General features: G+C 31.8%; 1 protein-coding gene across 3 annotated transcripts in view; it reads left to right on the top strand.

Annotated features, from left to right (window-relative positions):
* Nucleotides 1-15,572, top strand: part of LOC118186026 (lachesin-like) — a 145,306-nt gene extending 129,734 nt beyond the window's left edge. For all 3 annotated transcript variants that reach the window (XM_085815919.1, XM_085815920.1, XM_085815921.1), the window contains one exon: nucleotides 15,272-15,572. In XM_085815919.1, coding sequence (XP_085672045.1) covers nucleotides 15,272-15,360 — 89 coding nt within the window. In that variant the 3' untranslated portion in view covers nucleotides 15,361-15,572. The remainder of the gene's footprint in view (nucleotides 1-15,271) is intronic.
* The last annotated feature ends 102 nt before the right edge of the window (nucleotides 15,573-15,674 follow it).

The following is a 15,674-nucleotide window of genomic DNA, read 5'->3' as shown; positions in this document are numbered from 1 at the left end:
CTTCCTTTGTCTAGTTCATTTCTAATAATGGCAGCCTTAGTTATTACTCGGCCAAGATCGCAATTTAGTTCGATCTCAGCCAATGGTAAACAGGTTGGATTCAAATCTAATAGTTGTTGCACCCACACATTTTCACCTGTCAGCATTTCCGGCGTGATGTATTTGCGACAAACTATATCAATACTAGCACCTGAATCCCTTAATATAGGAATTTTATGACCATTTACGTAATCCATACTGGTATAAGCTCATAGAAATTTATCCTCTGGTTTTGCACTAATTCTGTTAAGATTAGCAGGAGATTCAGTACTATTCTTAAGTTTTAGACATTGTTGTCTTAAATGTTGATAGACTGCACACTGATAACATTGTGGCGTCTTCAGTGTTTCATATTAATCATCTGGATGTGGAATTCTAGGTCTAGGTAACCAGCTTTGCAAATTAAATCCTGATGCCAATTTTTTTTTCCAGTTTTATTTTTATTATCTGAACTTACTTTACTTTGAGTTAGTGCATTGTATTTTTCTTTCTGCCGATCCACTACAGGCCTTTTTTGAAAGTTTCCACGAACGTTTTCATAGGCATCAAGTTTTTCAGCTAATTTTTTAAATGAAATCATCTCTACCCACTCATCAAGGAAACTATCTCGAATTTCAGGAGGAACTTGACGTTTAAGTTGGTCAATCACCATCAAATCCAGCAACTGATCAAAAGTCTCAACTCCTAGACCAGTTACCCATTCTTTGCAATAATTTTCTATTTCATAGTTGAAATCCACCCATGTGGATTCGGTATTCTTGTGATGTTACATAAATTTCTGCCTAAACTTTTCCGGGTTTAGCTTAAACCACGTGTTCATAGTCCTGGCTAGAGAACCCTCCGATAAAGCTATCGGAGGTTTCTCTAGCCATTAACTGTGTTACTTTGTAAGGAAGTAGTCCTATTAAATGAGATAGAAATTCTTCTTTATCAATTTGAGTCCATTCTGCTTGCCTTTCAAACAATAGCAAATATAGACTGCTATCTCCTTTCTTGTCATCGAATTTCTACATAAGGTGACGCAGCTCCGTTTTCAGCTGGACCTGTTCGGTGGTTTGAGACCTTGCTCTCTGCTTCAAGTCTTAATCTCGCTATTCATACTGTTCTTTCCTTCTCCGCTCTTCTGCTTCATCCTCCCTCTCTTTCCCTTCCGTTCTTCTCTTTCCTCTCTCTTTTCGTTTTTGTATTATTGTGTCTAAGACTCCTTTGACGAATACTTCATCATAATCTCTGTTTTCGAGAATTTTCTGTTTTAAATCGACTATTTTCAAATCTGCAGTTACATGAACTCCCAGTTCAGCCGTGAGATTTTGCAAATCTTCCTTACGACCTCTTTCTAAGTAAGACATTGTTTCTATATTTAAAATTAACGAACACTGTGTTCTTTATACTTCCTCAGAATAACTCAAATCAAATACTTTAATTTAGACAACTAAAATGAATATTAATAATAATATCCAATATGGTAATAAAATAAGACAATTCAATATTAACAGAAAGTACTAATCTGGTATCACTACGTTCAGGGATGAACTAATAAAGTAAGGCGATTCAGTATCAACAGGAAGTAGTAATAACCTGGTATCACTAATATTACATTCAGTGATGAACTAATAGAATAAGGCAATTCAATATTAATAGGAAGTAATAAACTAGTATCAGTAATATTACGTTCAGTCAGGAACTAATGACTATAATAAGAATACACACGATTATTCCAATAAAATAAGAATACACACGATTATTCGATCTCGGCCGGTGCCTCCAAAATAATTAAGACTGATACTTCTTTCGCAATATGAAGCAAACTCCATTGATGAAACACAGAAAAAATATTTTTATTTAACACACAAAATAGCGACATACAAATCAGATTATCTAACATTAACCCCCTCCCCAAAAAAAATTCTTCGTGCGAGAGCCATACGTGGCTCTTGAGCCTTCATTAAACATTTGCGTTAACACATACATTACAACTTATTTATTTTAAATTACAATATTTTAATAACAATATTAAGCTGTTACAAGGTATAAAATGAATTGAATATATAGGTATTCGGAGAATTTTTTTCCCTAACGTAAACAATATACATTGCCCCAATAACGCAAAGTAATATTTGTTAAAGTTAAATAATCAAATAACAAGAAATTTACAGATTTAAAAATCTATAATCAAACATAGTAGCTGCTAAATCATTGCAATGGATCTTATCTGGATGTACACTGCTCAAAAAGAAAAAAAAAAAAGGGGGGGGACAGTGGCTATATCTCCTGTTCTACTGGGCCGATTGACAAAATTCAAACTGCGTTTTTCATGTCTCGAAAGCGTGACTTAGGATATATATTAGCTTTATATATAGCACTATTCTAACATAGGTATTTTGACACAAAATCGGGACTTTTTTTGAAATAACATACCAATTTTTTTTCCATATTTCGATTCTACGACTCAAATTATGCCAGACTGCCAAGTTTTGTAAAAATCGTAAGAGTAGTTTTTAAAATATTAGCTTCTCAATGTTAATTGAATTTGGCAAATATTCATAATTATCTCCTTTTTTATTAAACTTTTTTAATTTTTCCTTTCACATTTCGTAATTTAGGTTCATTCCAAATAAAATTTACCCATTTTTGTGTTTTATTTTTTAAATTTCTGTTTTTAAATAATTTTTATAAATTTTTCGAAAAAAATTTTCAATTATAACCTATAAAATTTTTACCGTCATCTTAAAGTAGGTGTATTTCTAAGCATACCTGCAAAAAATTAGACTTTTATATTTTCGCGTTTTGAAATTTGGCATCTTTTTTTGAGCGATAATAACGCCAAATGTAGTTTATGGATTTTTGTTACAGTGAATTGCCACAGCTATTTTTAACCTTAAATTTCAAATAAAATTTTACGGAGAATTAATTATATGAAATTTTTTCCCTCAATGATGCGTAATAAATATTTATTAATACTATATGAAAAGCTATTTTTTTTTAATTATAGATGATATTATTCAAATTTTTAACTATTTTTTTTTTTTTTTTAATTTCTCTCTTTTTTTTCCTTTTTTTAAAGAAATATTTGTAAGAGTAAATTTTTATCTTCCGCGTTTTATCGTCTGCTATTTTACTTTAACATCTTTTAAATCGAATTGTCTAAAACTGATAACTTTCGTTTTATGTTTATTTGAATATGAAAATATTTCATGACATTAACTGCATAATTTATTTCTAAACAAGCTGTTGCTTATGAAGTGGCTGAAAGAGCGGCTGATACTATCATCCATATTTTTAAAGCACAGTATATTTTTATAGAAAGATAAGGTTTAGAATTAATAATTTTTATAAAAGTCAAATTATAATATAAACATACAACCCTCTAGAGACCGAATTAATGGAAGTTCAATGGTTATGTAGAAATGATCTGCAGCTGCTTTATGGCTGGATAAGTCACCAAGTTCTGTGGACAAGTAACAATAATTATATAACGACACTCAACATTCTGAATTCAATAAACAGCGAGGGTACGTTTATTAAATGTGTTTAAGAAGTTTTTAAGCATAAAAAATCCACTCATTTTTTATCCTAAAATGTATTTTTATGCGTAGCGTACTTTCATTATATCCTTAAAATTCTACTTTAGAATGTAATTGTTTAGAAATGAATTCTAATCATCAGTAATATAGGTACTATTCCATTTTGAGGACCGTAAAAAATTGCAGCGAAAATGTATGCGCAAAAGCGCCAAATCTAGCAAACGCGCCCATTTAACAGCGCGTCAAATCTAGCGTACGCACTGATTTCAAATTGCGTAATTTTAGATAGTTCTATATTTCTTAAGACGGCATTGAAACACTAGTTTAATTTTTAAATCCTTTTTGATTTCAAATCCTTTTTTGATATCCTATAGATTTAACAATTTTGGAACTGCCCATGACGAAAAGTCTGCAATCCATGTACACATCGACCTATTTTCACTTTAAAAAAAATTCACAAAAATGGCACTACGCACACCCTTGACCTTATCTATGTACACATCGGCCTATTTTCACTTAAAAAGTAAAAGAAAATTGATAAAAATTCAATTGTTTTTAACCTTGTAAAAATTGCCAAACAAATAAGTGGGCGATTCTGCACTTTACCAAGAATGTTTTCAAAGAAAAGGCATCATTCATTATAGAAAATTATGTTTGAACAACCAACAAGATGAAATTATGCTTTAGCGATAACTCGGTAGCGAAATAGCGATGCAGGAATCCGTTCAGTTATGTTTAGCTTTTTTTTTATATAAATTATAAAAATGATTTGAAATAGTTATTTACTCTTATGCTTCCATCAGTCAGGTTTAGCCTTTTTCATATAAATTATAATAATAAAAAAGTATTATATGAAATTAACCTTTTATCTAAATTAAAACAATAATCTTTAAATAGTTATTTACTATTATACTTCTTTCTTAAGTTAGGGTTGCCGCAATTATTTTTGGCAGCACTGGCATCAACGATAGTTTGGCGATTTTTTAAGGAATGACCTTATAAGTTTAAAAACAGCAATTCAATTATTGGCGCCGTATCTTTCATGTTACTCCCGATTGGCAAGCTAAATGATTTTTAATGAGTATTCGGGTTTTGCTAGTAACTTCAGTTGGAAATCGCGCTTAAACTACGTTAGTTGGTTATTTGAACATAGAAAGAACATGAGAGCTATATGGTTAAGATGCTTTCATAGAAGAACTTAAAAAACTACGAAAACCAACCATGCAGCATGGGTTAGTCTTCGCAACTAACAATTAGTATTTAATAATCTTCAAATGCTAGGCAACTGGTGAGGCTCCAATTAAATATTTTATTTGTAAATATTTAAAATATTGTTGTATTCTTAGACACAAAAGGCAGAATTTAAGTTTTGTTAACTCGTTAGTAAACTACCAAGCCGTAGTGCAAATGAATATTCAATTTCTTTTGCAATAATTGTATTCACTTAATATTCTTGCAATATGAGCTAAAGAAGGAATGTTCTCGGAAGACTAAAGAAGTGTTTAAATCGAAAACGATTCTGCAGTTGCCCGAGTAGTTGACTTGTAAATGGCTGTGAATTAAGCAGATGACTTTTAATCTTACGTTTTCAGTCAGAAAACGTATTCCAAATGTTTTGTATTGCATGACAATGCATCTTTTCATTATTCAATAACCAATCGGAGAACCGCTTGTGTTCCGAAAATAAGTATGTGTACTCAATCGTCCTGCATGTTCTTCAAATTTTACTTCTTGTGATTTTTTTTCTTTCCCAAAAACTAAAGTTGCCTCTCAAAGCTTTTTGACATTGAAGAGACAAAAGGAGTATGACATCCACTTTTAGAGGCATGTCAAAAACATATCTCTACAAGCCTTCTCTTCCATTACATGCTGTGCATTCAGACAAAAAGTTGCATCAGAGTAAATTCTATAATCTATTTTTATTACACTCTGATTACTTTATTAACATACAGTGAATACATACTAAACCTTTTACTTCAGTAATTCGGAATTCTTGTCGGAACTAGGACTTAGAAGATAAGTCAAATTGAATATTTTGGATAATCCTATAAATTCAAGGTCGAAGTTTCAATATTTTATTTTCGGAGGGAGGGGAAATTTTTTCAGTTTTGGTTCATTACCCTAAGTATATTTGCTTCGATTCTTAATTTTTTTCCATAAAAGCCAAAATCTTACGCATGGTATACATATAACGCATAGCTTCAAATGAAAATTTAATAATATACAGGGTGGTTATAATTAAAAGTTCCACTTTGAAACGGTCATAAAAGGAAAACTACAGAATCAAATGTTATCAAACTTGATAACCGTGTAAAGGAGGTCATGGGAATTTATTTTCCGCGAAAAAAATAAAGTTCGAAACCTCACCACCACGGGGGAAATGGCGCCGTATGCAATATTTTTACACGAAATATAGGTCGGAATATAACTTAACCTTTTGTTACACGGGTTTAATATGTTGTATACCCTTAAGAAACTTTGAAGTAAGCAAATTACCATTTAAAGGCGTTAAATACGATAAAAGTCGAGTGCGTCATCCGTGCAAGGGAGAAATTCGTCCGTGAAAACCACGAATTAGCGATTAGAAAATGTGAGATCGCAAATCACTCGCACAACTGCGTACAATCTGGAAATCGTTTTCTTACAGATCGCTAATTTGTAATTTTTTAAGCCTGAATTCGGCCCTAAAACATGAAGATACTGATTCAAAACGCTTTTAATCGATTTGGGCCAAGGAAATCCCTCATGTTTAGTTCCATAGCATTCTTCACCGTTTGGTGTGGAATGACAGGTACTTTCATAACTGAAAAATTTTTCTTTGAAGAGCAGTCGACAACCGGACCACTGTGATTGCAGCTCACTTGTCAATGTTAAAATGTTTCGTGATACATGAAATGCAGTAATGTGGCATTTTAAATACTACGATTTTTATGCAGTGCTGGGCCCCACCTCACGTGTGTCGCACAGTTACTTAGGCAACATTTCACGAATGAACGTCTTATATAGGCCAACACTTCTCCTCTTCCCACCAGTCCTCAACCTCTGTGACATTTAGCTATGGTGATAATCTAAACAATTTGGCAGAAATGAAAAATGTGATACACTGACATGTCCGTAACATTCCTCCTGATATGCTAAGAGCTGCTGTTGAGAATGCAGTAACAGGATTAAACTTACTTTCAGAAAATGCTGGACGCTACATTGAACATGCTTTGTAACACGTTTCGGAAACGATTAAACACATTTTAAACCGATATTTTCATGTAAGTATATCGCATACAGTGCCATTTTTTCCCTGGTGGTGAGTTTTTGAACTCTTTTTTTTTCCCGGCGGAAAATAAATTCCTATAACCTCCTTTACACGATTCCCAAGTTTGATAACATTTGGTCCGGTAGTTTTCCTTTTATGACCATTTCAAAGTGGAACTTTAATTATAACCACCATGTAAATTAAACTTGACAGTTTGGTTCAAGTCACAGCTTTAAAAATATATATATATAAATTTTTATATTAATCCTCTTAAAAAGAATGTTTTAAGAAGCTAATTTTTCTCTCGCATTACATTGTATAAAAAAACATGATCTTTAATATGATTTAGATTGTTTCAGCCGATATAAGGATCGGGTCACTCGGTGGTACAGAATAAACACTGCTGGACTGTTTTATTTCTTTGTCATTTAGCAAAAAATATTTTAATTAAAATATTTATCCTTTGCACTTTGCTCTATACTTTGTTTATAGTTAAAATGTCTAGAAAATGAAAAGCTGTCTTCAACTGAAACGCAGTTGATGCAATTCATATTTTAAAAAAATTTGCAAGAATGCAAAATTTATGGAAGTCTAGCAATCGAAAAATCTTAATTTTTGTGTGAGCACTGAAAATAACTACAAGAAAAGAAGTAAATTAGGGAGAAAAGTAAGCAAAAATTTGAACGGAAATTTGGCTGGCAGACATACCAAGATGTTTAAAAAAGTGGAACGCTTTTGAATATACTTTCAGGATACTTCATAATAATTTAGGTGTTCAAACAGAAAACACTTGGACGTGTACATCAGCAAATACCATTAATTCAGCTTGTGTTAACAGAAAATACAAAAATGATATCATTGCAGATTAAAGTGAAGAGCGACTGGTAGTTCGGTCCGAGGTTTGAATCCCGCGAACGGGCTGGCTGCATGGGCGTTTCGGTGGTTTTCCCCATGTGTAACGTGTATACGAACCAGTTTCCCTTAGATAGTCCTCCACGAAGGCATCCTTCCCCTTAGGTAGATAGCCCTGGTGTGCTTTACCATAATTAAATAAACGAAAACCTTTTGATGAAACCAGTTTTCCCTTTCATCTCATACCTTCAAAATGCTAACCTCTAAAGATTGATAAAGGCTCTGACTTAAAAATACTGATGAAATGGATTGAATTGTATTGTTACGTTACGGCAAAGCAGGGCTATCTGCCTAAAAGGAAGGATGCCTTCGTAAAGAACTTTCTAAGGGAAACCAGCTGGTATACACGTTACACATGAGAAAATCAATGAAAACAGCCATACAACCAGCCCGTTTACCTAGATTCGAACCCCGGAGTAAACTACCAGTGTTCAGCGACTTTACCACTTGGCCATTTGTGGGCCTTTATGAAATGGAAAGCGATAACATTATTAAAAATGATCGTCAGAAATACCAAGATGTTTCGAAAAGTTGGATGCTTTTTAATATACTTGCAGAATGTCTGAAGAAATAAAGCAAGAATAAAGCAGAATGCCTGAAGAAAAACTGTTTAAAGCAGTGTATGCAACAGGGTTCATAGCCACATTTTAGTTAAAAAAATAAGCACCTATAAGCACTTTTCAAGCACATTTTAACGAAAAAATAAGCACCTGTCTAATTACATTATACACAACTGCATAACCTTAAAAGAAAAATTAAGACTTGTAATTTAAAATATAAGCAATGCAATATTTATTAAGAAAATGAGCATTACTTCAAACATGGAAAACAATTTTTTTTTTTTCCAAATTTTAAATGACAGTTCAATTTACAGAATTAGTTTAAAATGAGAAGAAAAAAAAACTATGCAGAACTAAACTTTATTACAAGATTTAATGATGAAATTTCAGTTCAAAATATAGAAAATAATAATAAGCCATATTAATTGCATTCGTTTGGCACCTAATAAAAAATACAATTTATTTTTCCACTCATATTAATATTTAAATAATTTAACTTAAATCAAAATTCTGAACAATTTCTAAATTTTCATTGCATAAGTTTTCCCTTAACATATATTCCAAGCAAAGTAATTTAAGTAAAAAAAGAGGCACATTTCTGAAATCAGAAGACGGATCATGCAGTCTCCTTTAACAGTAAAAGCTTAACTAACCCGCATACTCGGAAATTGCCAAATATTCCGGATAGTAACTGGAAAAAGAGGAGTGGGGGAGATAGTAGCCGTTCTTTAGATTTCTCGGCTAAATGATTTTGACATTTCGATATGTGCATCATATAAAAACAGACCAACGGAACTGAGAAATATTCTGCTTAGAAGCACAGAAAAACTCTTAAGTGTTCATAAACAAATCTCAGACTAAACATTAAAATTAATTATCTCTGCAAAATACCGCCAACGTTATTGCGCAATACGTGCGGCGTAATTCTTACACATGTGATATTACGCAATCGGAATCAACAGCTGCTGGTATTCGAAGAATAAAGAACTAAATAAAGGAAAAGAAAGAGACTTACTAATTTGGGGTGTTTCTGATTCTAAGTTTCAACAGACTGCGTTAAATTTCCGGAATAGAATCAATCTTCGCTTAGGTTGGGTAGACCGCAAAAACTTTGTCCTATTCAATCCAGATTGGACAGTGTGAGGGGGGGGAGAGAAATTATTTTGACTATTCGATTACTTTCCTTTTATTTAAGCCATTCTGAATATTATTCCCTAGAAAGCTAATCTGTGTAAAAACACACCCATTTTTGGAAGTTCATCTATACTTCAGCAGTTACTGCAACTATATTATTATAAATATTCATGCATATACTCATAATATAAGCATAACGATCATAATAAACACGAATATGAACTGACCACGCGAACGAGAATGCATATTATTAAAATCTTGATAGAAATTCAAACGTGTGTAGTATTAGGGTGGGAGGAAAAGAATACCGAATGTAAAAGAATTTTCTACCATTTTCGCAATTCTTTGACCAATAGAACGACGTGCACCTGCCTGTACTCTCGCGCACACCATAGGTTATAGGTTACGGTAATGCAGAGAAAGGGGGAAAAAGCAATTTCCGGGAGTATGATTCACCATCTGACGTTGCATATAAGGAAGAAAAGTTGCTTATTTAGTTTCGGCTTTGGTACGCATACTTGCCAACCTATGACACTCAAAAATCAGGAGATTTTTCACAATGTTAAAAAGACTTTTTAAATGATAAAAATATAGTTTTTAATAATGAATTAACTTTAAATAGTTACTAAGTCTTAAATGCAAGCAAAACAAAAATACCTTAAACATAAAAAACATTTTTATTACTTTCATCGTTAAAAAAAAAAAAAAAAAAAAGGCACTTTAAACAGTTTTCATACAAATATTATGGACAGTGGCAGATTTTGCTCTCGTTAAGAAAGAAACTTCATAATTTTGTTCATAGCAATTGCCACGTAGGCCTGCTTTCGCTAATAAAAGTTTTTCTAATGTGTCATCACTAATATTAGATCTAAATTTAGTCCTCGTTTTCGCAACAACACAGAAAATTCTCTCACACTCTGCATTACTATGGGGATCTGTCAAGATGGCCAACATAATTCTAGAGAGTTCACTATATTTTAAAATTCCATCAGCACCTTTCAATTTTCCAGTTAACCTCCACTGGGTGTCAATCCTAGCTGATTTTATAACTTCATCCAAGTTTTCTAATTGTAAACTGCAAAATTGCGACTGCAGTATATCAGTAGCAACATCAATATCATCATCTTTCATGACTAAACGAAGTAACACAGCAAATCTATTCAAAAAGTACCTTGTATAAAAAAAAGATGCATTTGCTAGAGCAGAAACATCAGCAACTTTAGCATGCAAAATCACTTCATCGTTGACTGGAAGTAATCACATACTCGACAGAAGTAACTTCTAACATGAAGATTTTGTCTTCTTTTTTTTTTTTTTCTTCTGAAAGTTCTTCCACTACTTTTGTAGTTGCAGCTCCTATTACCAAATCTTCATCTTCCTTCTGATTTTCTGTTTCACCATAAATCACATCATATATAGAATTACAAGACAAAACACAGACTGGTTTTACAAACTTTGATAAAATGTCTTTAAACAGATCATAAATCATTGATTGCAAAACATGAATTAATGGAATTCTGCTTTGTAGAATTGTGTTCAGAACATCGAATGATGGCAAAATGAATTGTAAAAAAAAAGCAAAAAGCTTTGTTAAGGTCCGAAGAAAAAAACATAAATATTCGTTCTTCACAAGATAAACTTACAGTAATCGGAAAATGTTTCGTGTGTTGAGCAATTTTTTCTTTTATTTTGAGAGAAATTTGTATCAGCTTTACGCTTATATTTTGCAGTATTATTTTGAGAACTGCCAGTTGAATTGCTGAATGATGCAGAAATTACAAAAAATCAAAATTTTTCTCATTTCAGTATTATGCAGCTGTTGGAACTGTTTCAATTTTTCCTTTCTTTTAGAACTCCTTTCAAGATAATAATAAATATCAACAATGTGTTCATCCACATTTAATGGTAAAGAAGCTGCCCCTTTTTCAGCTGCTAAATTTAAGAGGTGACAGGTGCACCTCATAATCTGCAAATCTGAATTTGCCTTTCTTAAGATGCCTGCAACACCAGCCTTCAAGCCTACCATTACTGGTGCATTATCGGCACCAAGCGCTAAGCAATTATCCAGAGGGACTGCATTTTATTTTAAAGTTTTAATAATTAGCTGTGCTATATTAAGGCCTGTCGAATGTCCTTCTAAAGCGGGGACAGAAAGTAAACTGCACTCAATTTCTGAAGACTCTGGATTAAAAAAAGAAACAATTGGATACAGTTTTGAATTGGTATTATTGCTTCCATCCGTAGAGAGGCAGAACAGAGCTGTTTTAATGCAATCAATAACTGAAGATTTATTTTTCAAACCCATTTCTTTAACAACTGCACCTGTTTTGATTCTTGCACCTTGAGTATTTTTTAGCGATTTCACTATCGGGAAACATTTTTCTAAATAAAGCTGCAGCGTGATCCGATGCATTCAGTGGCAGGTTGTGCTCCAGTAAAAAGGCAGAGAACAGACATTCTGCATTAATCACTTTTTGGTCTTTTGTTTCCGAAGAAAAAATTAATTTTTCGTTTTTTCAAAACAACTCATGTTGTCCTTGTGTTTTTGTGTACGCACATGTTTGAGAACATCTGCCCTTCCACCAAGCGAAATCGAAAAATCGCAACGACAGATGGTACACCTCGCAAATTTATTACATTTCCTTGAAGAAATAATGGAAGGAAAGACAACTGTGTACGATTTTTGAAACGTGCACGAGTATTTCACCTTTCTCGCAGACATATCAAAAGACGATAATTTCTAAAACTATTTCCTAAAGGCACGTGTATTCACACAACTCAGGACAAGATGAACGAAATAGCGAAAGAACATCCAAAGAACGGCCAACGGCCTTGAGCTTGCTTTGTGCTCATTGGCTAATATATGCCCGATGACACGCAGTGGAGCTCGATGCCCATTGGACAACTGGAGAACGAAGTTTCTGGATACGTATGCTGTCGATCACAAAGCAGAAATTCTCATCTGATTCGCAAGGTTTCATTTTAGATATAATCAAGAGAAAATTCAGTTGCTTTCAGACGTCCAAAACCACTTTTTTTTTTTTGTTCATATAAAGAAGTATTAAGCCAAGTTCCATAAAAATCGTGAGAAATATTAAGAATAAGAAAAAGTCGGGAGAAATATATTGTAAATCGGGTTGGCTGGAGAGCGGTCGAAAATCGGGAGTCTCCCGCCTAAATCGGGAGAGTTGGCAACTCTGGGTACGGGAAAAAAATGCACGTTCATTAAAAAAAAAAAGATTAAAAATAAGCACTAAAAAAAAAAAAAAAAAAAAAGGCTTTAAAGAAAAAGTAAGCATCTATAAGGGCCTTTATATTTTATTTTCAAATATAAGAACTACTAAGCACTTGTAAGGACCGCTACGAACCCTGTGCAATGTCATCCAAGTTAAAATGTCGGTTATACATCTTTCGTATTCATATATCTTTTCTGAACGGAACACTAAAAGGCATGTTAACTGTGCTTTACTGTATTTTCTCTTTTAATATGTGCAGTTTTTAAATGCTTCGTAGTCTGAGTCACAAAGTATTCTTCTGAAAGAAACGGAATTCAAATAAATAAAATCAAATTCTGGAAAATTTATATTAATAAATATATTTAAAATGCTCAGTTCAAATGAATAAATAGAAAATTTTAAAAGAATTATCTGAAGAGACAATGCAACACTAACAATTAAGATAAAAGTCTAAAATTTACCTAAAATTATGACTAAAAATATAATATAAAGAAAACTATTTGAAAATAAATAAACGATGCCCCTTTGATTTAAACTACGCAGTTCGAATGAGTAAATTGTAATTTTTAAAACAGTTATTAAAAATAAACTCTGCAACATAAACAATTAAAATGAAATTCGAAAAAAAAAATTTCTTAAAATTAATAACAATTATAATTAAAAATCTAATATAAAGAACATTATTTGAAAGAAGGAACGATTAAGTCTTTTTTTTTCCTCTCACGACTATGTAAAAATGGAAATGAAAATAGGTTGCCACATATTAAGAGGTTTGCCAAGTGAACTAATTTTGGCGCAAACTGAATAAAAAGCACCAACATAAAATGTTGAATTTCTCCATAAATTTTGCACCAAATTTTACAAAATTTAAGCACACTTTGAGTCGTAGAATCGAAATATGTAAAAAAATTGGTGTTATTTCAGATAAAGTCTGATTTTGTCAGAATACCTATGTTAGAATAGTGCTATATATAAGTCTAATATATATCCCAAGTCACGCTTTGGAGACATGAAGAACGCAATTTGAATTTCGTGAATCGGCCCAGTAGAACAGGAGATATAACACTGTCCCTTTTTTTTTGAGAAGTGTACATATTTCTCAATGCGAACTGATATCAATATTGCAATGTAGACTTTCGGCATTTAATAATTTGTAAAAACCTCAAGAATGTGACTTGAAAAATCAAATCTGATGAAATTACTACGGAAAGAAATTTACACTGTGCAAAAATGGGGGCACAGTTCTAATGGGCTGATTGACGAAATTCAATGCCTTTTTAGTGCGACTTAAGATATGTATTAAATTTATATATAGTATTGTTCTAATACAGTTATTTTGACACAAAATCTGACTTTTTCTGAAGTGGCATGCTAATTTTTCCATATTTCGAACCTGCGACTCAAATTCTGCCAAACTGCCAGATTTTTTTTAAAAAACGCACGAGTAGTTTTTAAAAAATAAGCTTGCAAAATTTTAGCCCCTCAATGTTAATTGAATTTAATATATATTTATTAATATCTCTTTTTTTTTATTAAACTTATTCTTCCTTTCACGTTTCAAAATTTAGGTTCATTCTAAATAAGATTCGCCTATCTTTTATAATTTATTTTTAACATTTGTATTTTTTAAATAATTTTTAAATTTTTCAAAAACTTTTGAATTATAACTTATAAAATTTGTAACATCATCTTAAAAAGTTGACGTATTTCTAGGCACACCAGCAAAAGATTAGTTTTGTATTCAAAATTTTCTAAGATATACATGAATTTACATATAGACCCATTTTGAATTTTAGCATATTTGTTAGAAGTGATAATAACACCAAATATGGTTTACACAGTTTGTTAAAATTATTTCAAGGTATGAACAAAGATTTGTTTCAGCTCCTCTGCAATGAAAAAAGGAAAATAGGTTGCTATAAATTAAGAAGTTCGCCAAGTGTATTATTCTTGGCAAACTTTAAAAAAAAAAAAAGAAGCCAAGTTTAATTTTTGAATTTCTCCATAAATTTCGCACTTAATTTTACAAAATTTAGTATTTAGGCATAATTTGAGTCGTAGAATCGAAATGTGGAAAAACACTGGCATGTCACTCAGAAAAAGTCCGATTTTGTGTCAAAATACCTATATTAGAACAATGCTATATAGATAGAGATCTAATACATATCTTAAGTTGTGCTTTTGAGATATGAAAAATGCAATTTGATTTTCGTCAATCAGCCTAGTAGAATGGGAGATATAGAACTGCCCCCCTTTTTTTATGCAGTGTGATGATTAGTATATAATCAAGTTACTAATAATGACAAGGAACTTCAACATAAAAACATATTTTAAAAGCGTAACACTTCAGTGCATGAAAAAAAATTAAGGAAAATATATTTTGATCTAACTGGAGTTTAATTAGAAGTTTTGTTGTTAAAAAATAAAGTTACATTTACTCAAAAACTTAATTTATTATATATTTCTTAAAACCTCAGCAAGAAATAGCAATGATAATTTCAGAAGTATGTGGAATAAAAATGCAAAATGGAAGTTATTAACTTGTGTGAATGTAGTGTATTGAACATTTCTACTATTTAATTTATTCAATTAAATATTTATATAATATTTTAACAGGTTCATCTAGTTCTTTAACTATTATGCTGCAAGCAGTTGAACCAGCTTTAGTTACCATACTGGTACTTCTCGTACTCAATAGCCACTGATGTCCCAAGAAGCCAAAGTTGCAGCACAGATGCTATTTTATAATTATGTTAATACAGTTGCATAAATACAGACATATAGAGATTGTACATGCCCTGCATTTAAGACATTTAAACTACATGTTCCCTACATAAACATATATGTGAGCATTCATAAAAATCATGCAAATGTTTTTCCCCTGCAGCTTTATTAAAATAAAATACTATTTACATTTCTCTAGTGTCGGAAAGTATTTTCTGAATTGTACAGAAGATTATAAACACAGCTGGAATATCATGTTACTGAATTAACCTCCTTTTAGAAATAAATTTATGAT

Source organism: Stegodyphus dumicola, chromosome 4, assembly GCF_044657685.1.
Source record: "Stegodyphus dumicola isolate Sdum_Otavi_A_Nest chromosome 4, ASM4465768v1".
In the NCBI taxonomy this organism is placed as follows: domain Eukaryota; kingdom Metazoa; phylum Arthropoda; class Arachnida; order Araneae; family Eresidae; genus Stegodyphus; species Stegodyphus dumicola.
This window is presented reverse-complemented; position numbering and strand designations above follow the sequence as displayed.